General features: G+C 44.5%; 1 protein-coding gene across 1 annotated transcript in view; it reads right to left on the bottom strand.

The window, feature by feature from the left end:
• Positions 1–1,128: 1,128 nt before the first annotated feature.
• The window catches only part of nat8l (N-acetyltransferase 8-like), a 103,903-nt gene continuing 83,816 nt past the window's right edge, over positions 1,129–21,215 (bottom strand). Inside the window, exon 3 of the mRNA XM_072593712.1 lies at positions 1,129–2,077. Within this exon, the coding sequence (XP_072449813.1) occupies positions 1,710–2,077 (368 nt within the window). The 3' untranslated portion in view covers positions 1,129–1,709. The remainder of the gene's footprint in view (positions 2,078–21,215) is intronic.

Raw genomic sequence — 21,215 nt, 5'->3', positions numbered from 1 at the left:
AGAAGCCAAGAGATATTCATTGCCGATAAAATACTATCTTTTAAAAAAAGAAAATTTGACCATTGCCAACTCAACTTCGGTATCTTTCAGGAAACATCGGCGTAACAAAAATAAACAAAGCAACCAATCCTTGTCCATTAACCAGGAATGACTTTGTGAAAAAGTATCTCTTCAGTTTTTTTTGTACACGTACATGTCTATTACAAAGTACTGATACTAAAATCAACGAGGATCAGCATCTCTGAGAAAGTAACTGAAGTGCAGTTCCAGAAATTTGTTTTCGTATATATATATATATATTTATATTTTGGACATCTCCCTTATTAAAACTAAAATTCAGCTATCCTCTTGTTTGGAATTCAAGACAGACATTCAGCATGCAAAACAAAAAAAAAAGCTTTTAAGATATACACAGTTGTTACTTCATGATTAAGGAGTTATATCCTTTGTCTTATTGTTCAGGCAGGCACTGTACAATACACTCAGGGTACAGACACATGCCAATTGCATTACTTCTGCATTCTACCAGTCACGAGGTTGATGTCATTAAAGCAACTACCATAGCAACACTAGCAAGGCAGCAGAGACTATTCACGACTATTATTAATTACTAATAATGAGATTTTTGTTTGTTTTTGCTTATGGATTTTGACTTTGCCATTGTATGTAATCTTTTTTGTTGTTTGAAAGAGCCATTGTCCTTGATCCCTAACTTGCCATTTTCGGACTCTGCCTGTGCCATTGATATGGTGGGGAGGAGGGTCGGGGAAGGGAAGGGAGATGCATTTTCTTAGAAACCGCAACCTCCCTCCTACTCTAATGACATCATTCAGCTCAAGCGCAAATTAAAAATAAAACCCAGGAACCAATTTAAAAAAAAACCTGCCAGTAGCATAGATACTCCGGTTTGCATGCGAATAATTTACTCACTGTCACCCAGGAGAAGGGGAGGGGAGAAAGAACTCAATGATTATTTCACAATATGCAAAGTGGGTCAAGAAGCCCAAGTTGACCAAATGCTGAAGGTAATGGGAGTGACAGTCAATGGTGTTGGATGCATCTGGCTCTCACTCTGTCGAATTTAGCAGGTGTAGCACATCCAAAGGTTAAATTTCTTTCCTTTTGTAAAAAAAAACAACAAAAAAAAACTGCATGTTGGAGTCCAGATGCACATGGACCAGGCCAAGAGGGATTTGCAGCTCTTGCCTGCCTGAGCAGCGTTGGGGTGAAATCAGTGCGTTTCCTTTCCAAACCTCCCGGGTCATCTCAAAGGCTGTTGGAGTAACGCTGGCATCGGAGGGAGGGCATGCTTATCGGCGTGGGGAGGGGAGAAGCTGGGCTGGGTAGTTTGAAAGGTTGGGGGGAGGGGGGGAGTGTTGGTGGAAGGGGGAAAGAGCATTGGTTAATGAGCATCGCTCACAGGACATGCAAGCGCACACCGAGCACGTCCTTGGGAGAGCCAGCCCCAATCCTACAGGCGGTGGTGTGTGTGTGTGTGTGTGTGTGAGAGACCGATGGTACTGGTGAAGGTCTAAGCAAGAGGAACATGGACCCAGCCATGCGCCCCACCAGCACCATCAGGGACTGGGGGGAACTCTTAGGAGACGTGAAGAGGGTGAGGGAGAAGAAATAAAATCGAAGGTATTACAAAGCGTCCAATTTGTCAAGCGGGGGGTGGGGGGGGGGGGTGCGGGCTGGCGGGGCGCTGTTTATTCTTCACGGACAAGGAGCCGGTAGCGGTGGTAACGAAGCTGGAAAAACATCTTCTCCAGGAAGGAGTGGCTCATGCCCGGCAGCACGTAATGTTCAGTGATGCCCACGTAGCGGAAGCCCAGCGATTCATACAGCTTGTGGGCCGCCGGCTTGACAGCGGTGGTCCCCAGCACCACCGCCGAGTAGTTGCTGAGCATCGCGAACTCCAGAACCTTGCGGCCCAGAGCCTTGGCGATGCCCTTCCCCCGCTGCTCAAAGTCCACCGACATGCGGCGCAGCTCCACCACGTTGTCCTCCTCGTTGCCCCTGGCCGCCACGATCCCTACGACGTTACCGTCCAGAACGGCCACCCAGAAGCAAGAACCTGCGGCGAGACGGAAAGAGCGGGCTGAATATTATCACACTCGGGCTGGTATTTCTCTTGACGGGGTGGGGGTAGATGTTGACTGGGTTGAGGCCGTCAGTGAGTCCATCCATTTGAAAGACAGACGAGATTCAAAAGATGCCTGTTACACTCAGTCAAAATCTACCCTAATAACATCGCACCAATAAACAAGAAAAAAAAGGAGGAAAATCCACCAGTTATTAGTCTCTGTCTATACACATATACACTAGCCACTTGGTTATTAATGTGAACATATTATAAATATTAAAAGGGCATAGATTTTACACAGAAATCAATGCATATACTTGAGAAAGCTACTCAATAATATCTGGGGTATTTGAGTGAACATCCTCCTCCTTCCCCTTTTCCTCCCACTCTCATCACCACACCTTTCCCAAATACTTTACTGCCTATTCAAGACTGATTTGGAGATGCCGGTGTTGGACTGGGGTGTACAAAGTTAAAAATCACACAACACCAGCTTGTAGTCCAACAGGTTTAATTGGAAGCACACTAGCTTTCGGAGCGACGCTCTTTTATCAGGTGAAAGAGTGTCACTCTGAAAGCTAGTGTGCTTTCAATTAAACCTGTTTGACTATAACCTGGTGTTGTGTGATTTTTAACTTTATTCAAGACTGCATAGCACATTAGGAACAAATTAACATATACATGATCAGCATAGAGTCATAGAGATGGAGTGCACAGAAACAGACCCTTCTTGTCCAACTTGTCCACGCCAACCAGATGTCCAAAACTAATCTTGTCCCATTTGCCAGCACTTGGCCCATATCTCTCTAAACCCTCCCTATTCATATACCCATCCAGATGCCTTTTAAATGTTGTAATTGTACCGGCTTCCACCACTTCCTCTGGCAGCTCATTCCATACACGCACCGCCCTCTGCATGTAGGCCATTCAGTCCCTCAGGTTTGCTCCTCCATCAGGACCATGACTAATCTGATTGTTCCATATTCCTGCCCCTCCCCCGAAACCCTTTCACTTCATAAGAATCAGTCCACACTGGCCTCAGAAATATTGAAAATGACTCAGCATTCATTATCTTTCCAGAAAGTGTTCCAAACACTTACATAAGAAAAAAATAATTCTCCCCATCTCTGGTCTTAAATGGACAACCCCTTATTTTATTAAACAGCAACCCTGCGTTGTAGAATTTCGCACAAGAGGAAACATCCTTTCCATATCCATGCAGTGAAGACGATTTTAATGTGGGGTGCACCCTCGGCTATTCAAGAAAGTAGCTACTGAGATATTGGATGCACTGGCAGTAAGTCACCACAGTCATACCAGATCATGGCGCTGCAATCTCATTGGAAAGGGAGAGAGTGACGATCCTGGTTTAATCTGAGAGGGGAAAGTGAGGACTGCAGATGCTGGAGATCAGAGCTGAAAATGTGTTGCTGGAAAGGCGCAGGAGGTCAGGCAGCATCCAAGGAGCAGGAGAATCAACATTTCGGGCATCAGCCCTTCTTCAGGAATGATTGCTGAAGAAGGGCTGATGCCCGAAACGTTGATTCTCCTGCTCCTTGGATGCTGCCTGACCTGCTGCGCTTTTCCAGCAACACATTTTCAGCTTTAATCTGAGAGGGACCACACTTCAGGTGAGGGGAGAGGTTGAGAAGGAAGCCCCTAGATAATAGTCCAGGACACCTGAGATTCTGGGAATGTTCCAGGGTGGCACGGTGGCTCAGTGATTAGCACTGCTGTGTCACGGTACCAGGGACCTGGGTTCGATCCCAGCCTTGGGCAACTGTCTGTGGGGAGTTTGCACATTCTCCCTGTGTGTGGGTTTCCTCCCATTATCCAAAGATGTGCAGGTTAGGTGAATTGGCCATGCTAAATTGACCATTGTGTTCAGGGATGTGTAGGTTAGGTGCATTAGTCAGGGTTAAATGTAGAATAATAGGGTAGGGTAATGGGTCTGGGTGGGCTACTCTTCGGAGGGTCGGTGTGAACTTGTTGGGCCGAAGGGCCTGTTTCCACACTGTAGGGATTCTAGGATTGAAAAACTTTTATTTCAAGAATGGAGAGACAGTAACATAGCTGTAGGCCAGTTAACTTAATTAGAATTAGCTTCATTGTCACAATGTACTGATGAGGAAAATATTGGTCTGTTATAAAGGATGTAATAGCAGAGCATTAAGAAATATAAAATATGATAAAGCATGGCTTCATGAACAGGAAACCATATCTGACACTTTTACAGAGTTCATCAAGGAAGTAACAAGCAGGGTAGACACAGGAGAAGCAGTGGGTGTCACTTATTTGAATTTTCAAAAGGCACGTGTAAAGGTTCCGCACATGAGGCTACTTAATGGGATAAGAGCCTATTGTGATGGAAGCAATATTAGATTTGATTAGATTCAATTAGATTACTTACAGTGTGGAAACAGGCCCTTCAGCCCAACAACCTCTCCTCATACACGCCCAACCCTTCCATACCTGGTACCACTGTAAGTCAACCTGCTTGGACAACCTACATTGTCAGTATATCTTTCCCAAAGTAAGGGGCCCAAACCTATGATCTGTATAATTTTAACAAAACTTCCCTACTTTAATATTCCGTTCTCTTTGAAATAAAGGCCAACATTTTATTTATCTTCCCAATTTGCAAATCCCTCTGTTCTATGGTTTCTGCAGCCTTTCTACATTTAAGTAATATTCAGCTCCTCTAATCTTCTGACCCTCTGAAGAGCAACCCATTCCCCTACATTTATCCCTTCATCTAACACTACGGGCAATTTAGCATGGCCGATTCATCTGATCTGCACATCTTTGGACTGTGGGAGGAAACTGGAGCATCCGGAGGAAACCCATACAGACACGGGGAGAATGTACAAACTCCACACAGACAGTTGCCTGAGGCAGGAATTGAACCCGGATCTCTGGCGGTTAGCATGGAGAGAGGAATGGCTAACTGATAGAAAACCGAGAGCTGGCAGTAAGGGGGACATTTTCAGGATGTCAACCTGTAACTTGTGGAGTGGCACGAGAGTCAGTGCTGGGATTACATTTATTTACAATATTTGTTCATGGCTTGCGTGAGGAAAGTGAGTGTGCTGTAGCCATGTTTTTGTCTAACACAAAAATGGGTGGGAAGGCCAGTGGTGGGGATGATATGCTGAGTGCACAGAGGAATATGGACAGGCTAAATGAGCAGGCAAAAACTTAGCTTGATGAATATAATGTGGGGAACTGTGAGGTTATGCACTTTGGTCAGAAGATGAGAGGAGCTGAATATTATTTAAATGTAGAAAGGCTGCAGAAACCATAGAACAGAGGGAATTGCAAATTGGGAAGATAAATAAAATGTTGGCCTTTATTTCAAAGAGAACGGAATATTAAAGTAGGGAAGTTTTGTTGAAATTATACAAGACATTAGTCAGATCATAGGTTTGGGCCCCTTATTTTGGGAAAGATATACTGACAATGTAGATTGTCCAGAACAGGTTGACTACGGTGGTACCAAGTGTGGAAGTGTATGAGGGGAGGTTGAATAGGTTGGGCCTGTACTCATTGGACTGTAGAAGAATGAGAGGTGACCTTATTGAAACATATTGGGGACTTGACAGGGGAGATGTGGAGAGATTGCTTCTGCATTGGGAGCATCTAAAACCAGGGGGAATAATCTCAGAGTAAGGGGCTGTGCATTTAAGACAAAGCTGAGGAGAAATTTCTTCTCTCAGAAGGGAGCGGATCTGTAGAATTCTATACTGTAGAGGGCTGTTGAGGCTGGGTCATTAAGTAGCCAGATTTTTAATCAGTTAAGGAATCCAGGGGAAAAGGCAGGAAAGTGGAGCTGAGGATCTTCAGAACAGCCACAGGCTCACTGAATGGCAGAGCAGACTCGATAGACTGAATGGCCTCCTGATGCTCCAACATCTTATGGTCATACATTTCAACTCTGCCATCCCTCTACAGTTAAACATTTTTATTATATAACCTATATTTCATTTACATTTCTTTATAAACCATCACTTTGGTAGTACAGAACTTGAGTATTGCTGGTTAAAAAAAAGACATCTTGCTGGAATGTTTCACCCAGCTCTCAGCAGGACAGATGCCAAGAATACCACATCTCCATGGGAACAATAACTTCTACTGGATGAGAAATAGGATGCTGACTGGTTCGCTAATGGACTCTGATTGGTGTATTTTCATACAACCCCAAAGGAGAGTAATGTTCAATGTTTGTCTGCATAGCTTTCAGCTTTTAGCTGCTTTTATTCTGTTAAATAATTGTTAGTTAACAAAAGAATACAAGTTAAATTAACTCAGTACAGACCTTCTAATCAAACAAATATGGAAAGTACAAGCTTTCATACTGAACAAACTGACTGAGTACAGCTCTTTGTCTGGAACAAGAGTTTAGCTTCATTGAGCTGAAAATATTCAAGGTTTCAAACAAATGGAATGAGTACAGGTATTCATGTAAAACAACAGGAATATCTTGATAGAGTGAACAGAGAGAAACTATTCCCAATGGGTCAAGGATTCAGAATCGTAAGATACAAGCTGAAGATCATTGAATCCCTAAAGTATGGAAGCAGGCCATCTGGCTCATCAAGACCACCCTGACCCTCCGAATAGCATCTCACTCAAGCACCCCCCCCCCACTCCCCTGCATTTCCCATTGCTAACCCACACATCTTTGGACTGTGGGAGGAAACCAGAGCTTCTGGAGGAAGCCCATGCAGACACAGGGAGAATGTACAAACTCCCCACAGACAGTCACCCGAGGGTGGAATTGAACCCAGGTCCCTGGCGCTGTGAGGCAGCAGGGCTCACCACTGAGCCACCGTGACACCTCTAAATTGGCAAAAGGTGGGCTGTGGAAAGCCCTGGTTGCACAGGCAATGGTTAAAATCTGGACTGCACGGCCCGAGAGTGTGGTGGAGGACAATGTAACTGCGATTTCCAAACCAGAGTTACAGAAGCACCTGAAGAGCAAACAAAGAGCTGGGTTGTTGTGGGGGAGTGGGAGGACAGTGAGGGAGTCAACTCCTGAAAAGAGCTAACAGACAAACGAGGTTCTGAGTGGCCTTCTTTGGGGTGGGGGAAGGGTGGGATCATCTGGCTTGTGGGAGCTGTCCTGTAGACAAGCTGCCCCTTTGTCAGTGACTCTTTAAGTTCCACATCCTTAAACACCTGCACAACCCCCTCTTTAAATGATTTATTGAACCGATCAGCTTTTCAGGTGATGCCACCAATTCTCCAATGGAGGAATGTCTTCCTCATCTCTGTTCTTGATCTTTTTCCAATTGTTTTCAATTTCCGACCTCATTTACCAAAGGGAATACTTTCTCCTTCCTTACTAAAATAAAATCCCACAGCATTTTGAAAGCTTCTCTGGGGTCACCTTTTAACCCTCACTAAAGGTTTCACTTTACCAGCCTCTCCTCGTAATCTCACACTCTCATTCCTACAAAAGTTCACAGAAACCCTCTCTCCATGGCATTTACATTTTTCTTGAGGTGGGGTGCCCAGATCTTTCCCCATTGATCTAATTGTAATTCAATCAGTGAGTTATCAAGACTCAGAATAAAATATTGTCACTTTTTTCTTCCATTTGTGAAGCCAATAAACACAAATTTTGCTCAAAATCCGAGAATTTCTTTTATTAACTCATGGGATTTGGTGTCACTGGCTGGGCCAACATTTATTGTCCATCCCTAGTTGCCCTTGAAGAAGGTGGTGGTGAGCTGCCTTCTTGAACCGCTGTAATCCAGGTGCTGGAGGTAGACCTATAATGTTGTAGGGGGAGAATTCCAAGATTCCCACCCAATGAACTGAAGGAATGGTGATATATTTCTAATTGAGAATGGTGAGTGACTTGGAGGGGAACTTGCAGGGGGTGGAGTTCCCGTGTAACTGCTGCCCTTGTCCTTCTTGATGAGAGTGGTCATGGGTTTGGAAGGTGCTATTTGAGGACCTTTGGTGAATTTTGTAGTGCATCTTGTAGATAGTACACACTGCTGCTACTGAGCATTGGTGGTGGATGGAGTGGATGTTTGTGGACGTGATGCCAACCAAGAGGGCTTCTTTGTCCTGGATCGTGTCAAGCTGCTTGAGTGTTGTTGGAGCTGCACCTATCCAGGCAAGTGGAGAGTATTCCATCATACTCCTGACTTGTTCCTGGTAGATGGTGGGAGAAAGAGAGGACTGCAGATGCTGGAAATCAGAGTCAAAAAGTGTGATGCTGGTTAGGCAGCCTCCAAGGAGCAGGACAGTTGACATTTCGAGCATAAGTTCTTCATCAGGAATGTAGGTGGTGGATGGGCTTTGGGGAGTCGGGAGGTGAGTTAATCGCTGCAGTATTCCTAGCCTCTGACCTGCTCTTGCAGCCACAGTGTTTATATGGTGAGTCCAGTTGAGTTTCAGCTCAAAGGTGATCCCATGGATGTTTATACTGGGAGATTCAGTGATAGTAACGCCATTGAATGTCAAGGAGTGTTGGTTAGATTGTCTCTTATCGGAGGTAGTCATTGCCTGGCTTTTGTGTGGCATGAATAAAACTTGCCACCTTTCAGCTAAAGTTTGGAAATTGTCCAGATCTTGTTGCATTTGTGATTTGGAGATGCTGGTGTTGGACTGGGGCGTACAAAGTTAAAAATCACACAACACCAAGTTATAGTCCAACAGGTTTCATTGGAAGCACACTAGCTTTCGGAATGTCGCTCCTTCATCAGGTTGTAGTGGCCATCTGACGAAGGAGTGACGCTCCGAAAGCTAGTGTGCTTCCAATGAAACCTGTTGGACTATAACTTGGTGTTGTGTGATTTTTAACCTTGTTGCATTTGAACATGGACTGCTTCAGTCTCTGAGGTGGGGGTTGTGAATGGTGTTGAATATAGTACAATCATCGGCGAACATCCCTATTTCTGACCTTACAATGAGGGAAGGTCATTGCTGAAGCATTGATGAAGGTCTCGGGGCCAAGGACGTCCTCCCAAACAGTCCTTTGGGTCACCTACTCCCCACTGACTGCAGATGTCCACTAACTTCTTCAGGGCGATTAGAGATGGACAATATCTACTGGCCTGGCAGTGACACCCATATCCTGTAAATGAACGTACATAAAAAATGCTTTGCAAACACTAACCCTCTCACCTCGAAGGTTTTGAACACAAACACATTTCTCTGCTCATCAATACTCTTCAGCTATTTATAGGGAGCTCTCTTTACATGCCATCTTCCCACAATGCATCAATGTTACACTTACTCACTTGTCCCCCATGTGCTATGTTTCCACCACCTTGTGTGTAATATTGCAAAGCTTCTCCCTACCCTGATCAGGACACATTACACATGAACCGTGTATCATTTTCTAACCTTTGTAATACAGCTTGCTCCATCCAAGTCTCGGAGTTTATTAAAATCACTGAGGAAGGCGTTTCACTTTTCATTCCTTTTCCAGCATTGCTTTTTGCTTTTGAACCTACACTCACTCTCCCATCCCTTAAGTCCCTCCCTTAGGTGTTAGCGTTCCTGGGTCTGTCGAGTTACAATTCCCTGCATTTTATACTGGCCTCCTCTCCTCCAGAACTGGTCCCAATGTTGTGGAAATTCAAAGCACCCCCCCTCTCATCAGATAGGCATTCAACTGCTCCATCCTCCCATTCCAATTACCCATTAGCTGGTTAGGAACTATCCAGAGATTGCTACACCGAAGTTCCTCCAGTCAATGTTTATCCCCAACACCCTAAATATCATTCTTGGGGATCTCATCCAACTTATTACCCATGTCGTTGGCACCAATCTTCTTGACCACTCCCCTACCCCATCCTCCTGGTCCTTAAATACCCTGCAGCCATTCAGTGACGCCCTTGACCCTGGCCCCAGGGAGGCAACACATCATCCTGGAGTCACGTCAGCAGCTGCAGAAATACATATCTGTTCCCCTGACAATTAAACCCCCTGTAGCTATAGCTTTCCTGACCTTCCTCCATCCCGCCACCCGCCCCCCCACTCACCTCACTTCCCATGTTGCTGCAGACCTCTCCCTGGCTGTCTCCCACAAGAGGAATCACTACCCTCAGTGACTACAAAGAGTGCCCTCAGAGGGGACTCCTGTATAACCGCATGGTCTTTATTTCAATCAACCAGATTGGAGTCCAGGCCTAAGGCCAAGCAAACAGACTGGAATCCAGGCCTTTAGGCCTAGCAAACAGACTAGAGTCTAGGTCTTTAGGCCTAGCAAACAGACTAGAGTCTAGGTCTTTAGGCCTAGCAAACAGACTAGAGTCTAGGTCTTTAGGCCTAGCAAACAGACTGAAATCCAGGCCTTTAGACTGAGCAAACAGACTGGAGTCTAGGCCTTTAGGCCTAAGGCCAAATGAACAGACTGGAGTCCAGGTCTAAGGCCTAACACACAGACTGAAATCCAGGCTTTTGCTAACAGCCCTGGCTCAGCTGGCTACCCTGCAATTGTTGAGTCAGAGGATTTTGACAATACTTAAAGCCGACTCTCCTGCTACAGTACTGAGGGATGAGGCAGCACTGCACAGTTAGGGAGACAGTCATATGGAGGTGATGGTAAATTGTGGCCCAGTCTGACTGCTCATGTGGATGTAATTTTGAAGACAAGTATAAATCATCCCGATGGTTTCCCAGCCAATATTTATACTTCAATTTGTTGTGGAACAAAATATCCAATCATTATCACACATTGCTGCACGTTGGAGCTTGCTCTGTGTAAACTGGCTGTCATATTTCCTAGTTCACTGCCGTCAGGATATTTCAAAGGTTCTTTAAAAGTTGCAAAACCATTAAAGGTGCTATACAAATGTAAGTCTTTTCCTTTTTTTCCCCTGCAATCTAATTGGATGAATGAATACAAACTTTCACTTCAGAGAAACTCAGTGTCGGTCTTCACTTCTTGTGAAGTATCGGGTGACAATGTTTTAAATCAAATCATTTTTAGGAGTGAACGTAAGTCCTGAGACTCCCTATGAGGGTCAAGAAACAATGATTGAAAGTTTTGAGGTTAGGGATGTGAATTAGAAATATACTTTCACTCAGCAGGGGATAATGTCCTGTCTACATGGGGTGGGGGGAGGTGTAACCGGAGATTCTTTATTGGAAATCAGATGGGAAATAAACTGCAAAGCTACAGGGATTGAGTTGGGGAGAGGAAGTGGGACTGATGAATGTTCCCCAGAGAGTGGGCATGGAATCGATGGGCCGATTGGTCTTCCTGTGTGCCGTAATGGCTCTGTCACACTGTTGGCAGGTAACATTCAGACCTTATACTTGAGTGAGTATAATGGGCTGGCAGATTTTTTTTTATTAGGAGTTGCTAACCAATATAGAAATAAAAGAGGAAAATTGGTCATCAGCTCAGCCAAGTCCCTGCCAACGCGACTCACCAACAGTGTGACCTAGAAAAGCCCAGGTTTTGTTTGTCAGCACTGAATGAATAATGACTACGTAAAATACCTGTGAACTGATGATAAAAGAGAAAGATCAGGCTCCAGAACTTGTTCCATTGGAGACACGAGTTCTGTCCCAGGAAGAATCCTTTTAGGTGGGGAGGTGTTCAGGGTTTTCCACTCCTGTGCTCATCAACCTCTCATTTTCCATCCATCTGTTTCAAAGAACAGGGATCAGGGGCTGTAAGCACAGAATCAGAAAACCTTTGTCAGCTCGTTCTGAGGCACACATGAAATTGGTTTAATTTTCACCAACTTCACTCTCAACCCCCCCCAACCATATGCAGGAGATCTGCTCATTTCTCTGTGTGTTGGTGGTGGGGGCCTGACAAATTGGCTGCAGCCCTTTCACTACTTCGCGACTTTCTCAGACAGCGCCCTGGGATGGCCTTTCAACAAACATTAGATCGCTAAAGAAAAAGCCGCTTTTTTTGGTCAAAGCTGCTCATCTTGCACTCATCAAGCCAATTTGCAAAAAAAATGAACAATACCCCTCTAAGGAGAGAAACAGATTTTACCGTTTCAGCCAGCTCAGACTCAGTCCTCTGACCTGATGAGATTCTCAATCCCCTGATTGTGTATCTTTTCCCTTACAGTCGCAGTGCTTATTCTTGAAAATCAACTTTTAAACAGTGCAAGTGGACAGTGCTGATCAGGTGGGAAGTAGCCGCTGGTTAGTTGAGGTGTTGCCATGGAGAATGCACCATTCAGTGATGATTGACAGTTACCCGTCAGACATTGTTTTACATTTCAATGATTGGCCAAAGCATTGCCCTGAAAGATTAATCAGTGAATGGCTGTCGCCTACTTTGCTGAGTTGAAACAGGTGCAGTACGTGTACACACGTTCTTTCTCTTTGCAAAGAACAGGACTCTGTGGGTTAATATATGCAGCTTCCAATATATGCATAGAGACGTAGAGTGTTAAAGGAATAGAGTGTAATAGTGGTATGCACTGACTCTGTAATTAGTATTGAACATGAATCAGGGTTGAGATTGAATACATAATGACAAAGATGCTTATCAAGTATGTAATGAAAAGCTATATTGGGTGTACAATGTTCGCATAGTGGAAGGCTATGTATATTGTACAATGTATATTGGTGAGGCCATGTCGATTTGGTCTCCTGTACTTGACGAAAGATGTAATTTAATTGGGCCCAGGTCAGAGAAGGTTCATTAGATTAATTCCAAAGATGAAAAGTTTGTCTTAGGTGGAGAGGTTAAGCAATTTAGGTCTCGATTCATTAGAATTTATTGAATTGAGGTATAAAAGGTGCTGAAGGGGATTGACAAAGTTGGGCAGAGAGGGTGTTTCCTCGTGTGGGACAATCCAGAATGAGAGGTCATGGTTAGGGGTAACAGATTTAAAACAGAGATGAGGAAAAATTACTTCACTCAAAGGATCATGGATGTGTGGAATCACTCCATCAGAGTGCAGTGGGCACTGGGATCATGGAGTAAATTTGAGGAGAGAGACTGAGTTTGAATTAGTAATGGGTTCAGGGAGACCTGGCAGGAAAGTGAAGTTGAGGCCATGATGGGATCACCCATGATCCGTATTAAATGGTGGAGCAGGCTTGAGGGGCTGAATGGCCTCCTCCTGCCCCTAGTTCTGATGAGCTTTACAATAAAGTGGGTATAGTTTGGTGGTACAATGAACTCAGTGTGTATCTGATAGACAACGAATGGGTGTGTCATGGTTGGAATGTGAGACCAGAAGAAATAGGAATGGGGTGGCCATTCAGCCCCTCGAGCCTGTTCTGCCATTTAATACGGATCATGACTGGAGTAGGTGTACAATGAAAATGAGGTATAGCAGATAAGCAAGTTTGTATAATCAGATATATCTTTATAAAATAAGACATAAAAGAATTGGAATGCAAATGGGGTGTATAATGAATAGGGTTTATACTGGGTCGATAAGTAATGGGCTGTGTAATCAACAAGGTGTGTATATGCTGTAGAATGACAGAGTTAGAAATGGGGTCTATTAGCAATGGGATATATACCAGTTGTGTAATGAATGGGGTGTATGTCAGCTGTATACAGACACAGATTATAATGGATGGGCTGTATGCTGGTTTGTAAGAAGAGGATTAGTATCCACTGTGCAATGAAGGGCTGTACCTTGGGATTACAATGATAAGATGTATACTGACTTTATGATGAATAGGATTGTTTCAAGGATGAATGGTAAACAGGGGTACATTTGGAGCGGGGAGGAGGGGGGGGGGATTGAATACAGTGTATCCTGGGATTAGAATGAACTGGAGTGAACTGGATAGATTAGATTAGATTCCCTACAGTGTGGAAACCAGTCCACACCGACCCTCCAAATAGTAACCCACCCAGACCCATTTCCCTCTACCTAATGCACCTAACACTATGTGCAATTTAGCTGACCAGCACATCTTTGGGTATATAATGACTAGGTGTATATAATGAGAATGGTGCATAAGTAAACATATATCCAGTGTATACTGACAAGGCTGTATACCAGGTAGTTAACAAACAGGGTATATATCAGGTATATAGTGAATAACAGGATATATGCCAGCTATGGTCAAGATGGATGTGTTGCCCACCCAATGCCAGGATGGGGACATCTCCTCGGGTCTGGACTGGAACTTGCAGGAGGTGAGGAAGGATCCAGTTGTGTTTCATTTAGATACCAGAAACATTAATATGACAAAGAAAAAGACTCTGCCTTCCAGTCTGTCTGAGGAAATGGGTGCCAAATTTATACACAAAAACACAACTGCAGTCATCTCTGGATTATTTCCTGCGCCATGTGCAAATTGACACAGGGCAAAACAGCTTAGAGTGAGGAGCACTTGGCTCAACGATGGCACCAGTACAGGGGAAAGTGAGAATCTGTACGGATACCATCACTTCCACCTGAACCACACTGGGGCTGGTGTTCCCATCCAACTGCAAAACTAGGAAGTAAAGAGGATCCTTAAATGAGAGTAGGGACAAGGAATAAAATTTGGGTAGATGTGGGAGAAATTAAAGTCAAAGCCAAAGAGAAATGCGTTAATACAGAAAAATGATAAACAGACTGATAGGAAGGAATAGACAATATCAAGATCGAGAAGAGGGAATAGAGGATAAAACTAGAGGCTCTGTATCCATGTAGCACTCGGAACCAAATGAAGGACCTGAGAGTGAACTGGAACAGGATAAGTAGAATCTAGTGGACTACATACATGGAAACATGGCGCAGGGTGACATAGATGGGAGGTGACTCTTGAAGGGTAAAGAATATTTAGGGAGGAAGTGACAAAGGTGGAAGGATGTTTCTGTCAGTTAATGATGATATTAGCAGAAGAGAGAGAAATAACCTGAGTTTGGGAAATCAGGAGGAGAACCTGAGAGTGAAATCAGGAGGAGAACATGAGATAGCTTTAGCAAGTAAAGTTAAGCAGAATCCAAAAATATTCTGTAAGTACAATCAGGCAAAAGAGTAACTAAGGAGAGAATAGGGCCCCTTAAAAATCTGTGTGGCTGTCTATATGTGGAACCACAGGACATGGGTGAGATACTAAACGATTATTTTGCATCAGTATCTCCTGCTCGGGAAGGTAGGGACCATGGGAAAATAGATAGCGATGTCTTGAAAAGAGTTCATATTACAGGGGACGCTGGAGGTCTCAAAAATGTGGATAAATCCTTGGGATCTGATCTTAGAACTTTGTGGGAAGCGAGAGAAGTGATTGCTGAGCCTCTTGCTGAAATATTTGTATCAACAGCTATGGGTGAGGTGCCAAAAAACTGGGGTTGGTTAATGTGGTGCCATTATTTAAGAAAGGCCGTAAAGAGAAGCTAGGGAACTATAGATCTGTGAGTTTTATGTCAGTGGTGGGTAAGTTGCTGGAGGGGAATCTGAGGAACAGGATTTACATGTATTTGGGAAGGCAAGGACTGATTAGGGATAGTCAATATGTCTTTGTGTGTGGGAAATCATGTCTCACTAACTTGATTGAGCTTTTTAAAGAGGTAAAGATTAGTAAAGTCAGAGTGTTGTCTATATGGACTTTGGCAAGGCTCCGCGTGGTGGACTGGTTAGTAAGGTTAGATCACATGGGATTCAGGGGTGCTAGCCAATTGGATACAAAATTAGCATCAGGATAGGAGTTGGATGGTTGCTTTTCAGACTGGAGATCTGTGACCAGTGGAGAGCTGCAGTGATTGGTGCTGGGTCCACCTCTTTTCGTCATTTATATAAATGATTTGGATGTGAACATGGGAGGTATAGTTGATAAATTTGCAGATGGCACCAAAATTGAAGGCAGAGCGGACAGTGAAGAAAGTTACCTCAGACTACAATGGGATCTTGACCAGATGGGCCAATGGGCTGAGGAGTGGCAGATGGTGTTTAATTTAGATAAATGCAAGATGCTGCATTTTGTAAAAGCAAATCAGAGCAGAACTTATGCAGTAAGTTCCTGGGGAGTGTTGCTGAACAAAGAGACCTTGGAGTGCAGGTTCATAGCTCCTTGAAAGTGGAGTCTCAGGTAGATAGGATAGTGAAGAAGGCGTTTGGTATGCTTTCCTTTATTGGTCAGAGCACTGAGTTTAGGAGTTGGGAGGTCATGTTGCTGCTGTACAGGACATTGGTTAGGCCACCTTTTGATTATTGTGAAAGGGAGCAGAAAACATTTATAAGGATGTCGCCAGGGTTGGAGTGTTTGAGCTGTAGGGAGAGGCTGAATATGCTAGGGCTGTTTTCCCTGGAGCATCGGAGGCTGAGGGGTGACCTTATAAAGGTTGATAAAATCACAAAGGGCGTGGATAGGATAAATAGACAAGGTGTTTTTCCCAGGACAAGAGAGTCGAAAACTAGAGGGCATAGGTTTAGGGGGAGAGGAGAGAGATTTAAAAGGGATCTGAGGGGTAACTTTTTCATGAAGAGGTTGGTGCCTGTATGGACTGAGCTGCCAGAGGAAGTGGTGGAGGCTGATACAATTACAACATTTAAAATCCGAACGAGTATATGAAAAGGAAGGGTTTAGAGGGATGTGGGCCAAGTGCTGGCAAATGGGACTAGGTCAAATTGGGATGTCTGGTCAGAGGAAACGAGTTGGGCCGAAAGGTCTGTGTCTGTGTTGTGCCAGTTTATAATTCTATGAGTTTGGGTAGAGATAAGAGATGATAAAGACAAGGGGTAATGTGTGTGAGTGATGTACAGGCGGTAACCACACGGTAGAAAAGGGTATCAAGAAACAACGAGGACTTGTCAGAAAAGCACAGCGATAAGCATGGCAGACTTTAATGTGCATATAGGTCGGAAAATCAGATGTAAAGGTAGCCTGCTTGAGGTGTTCATTGAATGTTGTCAGCATAGTTTCTTAGAACAGCTGTTCTGTAGCTAACCAGAAAGCAGCCCATACTATTGTTTTTATTCCTAACCCTAATCATTCAGAGGGTGTAGATGTCATAGACTGGGCCAGGGTCTATTGCCCATCCTCAGTTGCCCTTAAGAAGGGGGTGATGAACAGCCTTCTTCAACAGCCACAGTCCACCTGCTGTAGCGACATCCCGAGTATGGAGTACAGCAGAGAGTCCCAGGAGTTTGACCAAGGATGAAGGAACAATGATTTATTTCCAAATGCAAGGGGACAGGATCAATTAATGATCTCACAGTGAAGAGGCTCTGAGGTAGCAGCAACCATAATGGGATTAATTCTTATTTTCAATTTGAGGGAGAGAAGCCTGGGTCTGAGACTATCTGTAAAGGTTTAATAAGGCAAAAGTAAACTGGTGAATTAACTTACAAGATTACTGGATTAAAATATTAAAGGTAACATTTCAGATTACAAAATAGACAGAGAAGCATTCAGCTGTCATTATCACTGTGTAACAGACGGGGAGGGGTGTGTAACAGTCAGTTTCACTGTGTAACAGACTGGGAGGGGTATGTAACAGTCTGTATCACTGAGTAAAAGACTGGGAGGGTATTTAACAGTCAGTTTCACTGTGTAACAGACTGGGAGAGATGTGTAACAGCCAGTATCACTGTGTAACAGACTGGGAGGGTATTTAACAGTCAGTTTCACTGTGTAACAGACTGGGAGAGATGTGTAACAGTCAGTATCACTGTGTAACAGACTGGGAGCGGTGTGTAACAGTCAGTATCACTGTGTAACAGACTGGGAGAGGTGTGTGTAAGAGTCAGTATCACTGTGTAACTGACTGGGAGGGGTATGTAACAGTCATTATCAGTGTGCAACAGACTGGGAGGGGTGTGTAATGGTTAGTATCATTGTGTAAGAGACTGAGAGAGGTGTGTAACAGTCAGTCTCACTGTGCAACAGACTGGGAGGATATTATAAAAGTCATTATCACTGTGTAACAAGTTGGGAGAGGTGTGTAACAGTCAATATGTAACAGTCACTAGGAAGGGTATGTAACAGTCATTACCACTGTGTTACAGACTGGGACGAGATTATAAAAGTCATTATCATTGTGCAACAGGCTGGGAGGGGTGTGTAACAGTCATTACCACTGTGTAACAGACTGGGAGGGGTGTGTAACAGTCAATATCACTGTACAACAGACTGGGAGGAGACTATAACAGTCATTATCACTGTGCAACAGACTGGGAGATGTATGTAACAGTCATTATCAACGTTTAACAGGTTGGGAGAGGTGTGTAACAGTCAATATCGCTGTGTAACAGACTGGGAGGGGTGTGTAACAGTCAATATCACTGTACAACAGACTGGGAGGAGACTATAACAGTCATTATCACTGTGCAACAGACTGGGAGGTGTATGTAACAGTCATTATCAGTGTTTAACAGGTTGGGAGAGGTGTGTAACAGTCAATATCGCTGTGTAACAGACTGGGAGGGGTGTGTAACAATCAATATCACTGTAAAACAGACTGGGAGGAGATTATAACCGTCATTATCACTGTGCGACAGGCTGGGAGGGGTGTGTACTGGTCAGTATCACTGTGTAACAGACTGGGAGGGGTGTGTAATAGTCAGTATCACTGTGCAACTGACTGGGAGGGGTGTGTGATGCTCCGAATCACTGTAAAACAGACTGGGAGGAGATTATACCAGTCATTAGCACTGTGAAACAGACTGGGCTGTGTATGTAACAGTCATTATCACTGTGTAACAGGTTGGGGGAGGTGTGTAACAGTCAATATCACTGCGTAACAGACTGGGAGGGGTGTGTAACAATCAATATCACCGTAAAACAGGCTGGGAGGAGATTATAACAGTCATTATCACTGTGCAACAGGCTAGGAGGGGTGTGTAATGGTCAGTATCACTGTGTAACAGACTGGGAGGGGTGTGTAACAGTCAGTATCACTGTGTAGCAGACTGGGAGAGGTGTGTAACAGTCAGTATCACTGTGCAACAGACTGGGAGGGGTGTTAAACAGTCAATATCACTGTGTAACAGTCTGGGAGGACATTATAAAAGTCTTTATCACTGTGCAACAGACTGGGAGGTGTGTGTAACAGTCATTATCACTGTGTAACAGGTTGGGAGATGTGTGTAACAGTCATTATCACTGTGCAGCAGACTGGGAGATGAGTGTAACAGTCAGTTTCACTGTGTAACAGACTGGGACGGACATGGGACAGTCATTATCACTGTGCAACAGACTGGGAGGGAAATGTAAATGTTATTATCACTGTGTAACAGAGTGGTAGGAGATTATAACAGTCAGTGTCACTGTGTAACAGACGGGGAAGGATATGTAACAGTCATTATCACTGTGTAACAGACTGGGAGGGGTGTGTAACAGTGAGTATCACTGTGTAACAGACTGGGAGAGGTGTGTAACAGTCAGTATCACTGTGTAACAGACCGAGAGGGGTATGTAACAGTCTGTATCACTGTGTAACAGACTGGGAGGGGTGTGTAACAGTCAGTATCACTGTGTAACAGACTGGGAGAGGTGTGTAACAGTCAGTATCACTGTGTAACAGACTGGGAGAGATGTGTAACAGTCAGTATCACTGTGTAACAGACTGGGAGGGGTGTGTAACAGTCAGTATCACTGTGTAACAGACTGGGAGAGGTGTGTAACAGTCAGTATCACTGTGTAACAGACTGGGAGGGGTGTGTAACAGTCAGTATCACCGTGTAACAGACTGGGAGGGGTATGTAACAGTGAGTATCATAGAACATAGAACAATACAGCACAGAACTGGCCCTTCGGCCCACGATGTTGTGCCGAACTTCTATCCTAGATTAAGCACCCATCCATGTACCTATCCAAATGCCGCTTAAAGGTCGCCAATGAATCTGACTCTACCACTCCCTCGGGCAGCGCATTCCATGCCCCCACCACTCTCTGGGTAAAGAACCCACCCCTGACATCTCCCCTATACCTTCCACCCTTCACCTTAAATTTATGTCCCCTTGTAACACTCTGTTGTACCCGGGGAAAAAGTTTCTGACTGTCTACTCTATCTATTCCTCTGATCATCTTATAAACCTCGATCAAGTCCCCCCTCATCCTTCGCCGTTCCAACGAGAAAAGGCCGAGAACTCTCAACCTATCCTCGTACGACCTACTCTCCATTCCAGGCAACATCCTGGTAAATCTTCTCTGCACCCTCTCCAAAGCTTCCACATCTTTCCTAAAGTGAGGCGACCAGAACTGCACACAGTACTCCAAATGTGGCCTAACCAAAGTCCTGTACAGCTGCAACATCACCTCACGACTCTTGAATTCAATCCCTCTGCTAATGAACGATAATACTCCATAGGCCTTCTTACAAACTCTATCCACCTGAGTGGCAACCTTCAAAGATCTATGTACATAGACCCCAAGATCCCTCTGTTCCTCCACCTGACTAAGAACCCTACCATTAACCCTGTATTCCGCATTCTTATTTGTTCTTCCAAAATGGACAACCTCACACTTGGCAGGGTTGAACTCTATCTGCCACTCCTCAGCCCAGCTCTGCATCATATTTAAGTCCCTCTGCAGCCGACAACAGCCCTCCTCGCTGTCCACAACTCCACCTATCTTTGTATCATCTGCAAATTTACTGACCCACCCTTCGACTCCCTCCTCTAAGTCATTAATAAAAATTACAAACAGCAGAGGACCCAGAACTGATCCCTGCGGAACTCCACTTGTAACTGGACTCCATGCTGAATATTTACCATCTACCACCACTCTCTGACTTCGACCGGTTAGCCAGTTTTCTATCCAATTGGCCAAATTTCCCTCTATCCCATGCCTCCTGACTTTCCGCATAAGCCTACCATGGGGAACCTTATCAAATGCCTTACTAAAATCCATGTACACTACATCCACTGCTCTACCCTCATCCACATGCTTGGTCACCTCCTCGAAGAATTCAATAAGACTTGTAAGGCAAGACCTACCCTTCACAAATCCGTGCTGGCTGTCCCTAATCAAGCAGTGTCTTTCCAGGTACTCGTAAATCCTATCCCTCAGTACCCTTTCCATTACTTTGCCTACCATAGAAGTAAGACTAACTGGCCTGTAATTCCCGGGGTTATCCCTATTCCCTTTTTTGAACAGGGGCACAACATTCGCTACTCTCCAGTCCCCTGGTACCACCCCAGTTGCCAGTGAAGACGAGAAGATCATTGCCAACGGTACTGCAATTTCCTCTCTTGCTTCCCACATAATCCTAGGATATATCCCGTCAGGCCCGGGG

The sequence above is a fragment of the Chiloscyllium punctatum genome, chromosome 2 (assembly GCF_047496795.1).
Source record: "Chiloscyllium punctatum isolate Juve2018m chromosome 2, sChiPun1.3, whole genome shotgun sequence".
In the NCBI taxonomy this organism is placed as follows: domain Eukaryota; kingdom Metazoa; phylum Chordata; class Chondrichthyes; order Orectolobiformes; family Hemiscylliidae; genus Chiloscyllium; species Chiloscyllium punctatum.
Note: the sequence above shows the minus strand (reverse complement) of the source record. Positions and strands in the feature narration are given on the sequence as shown.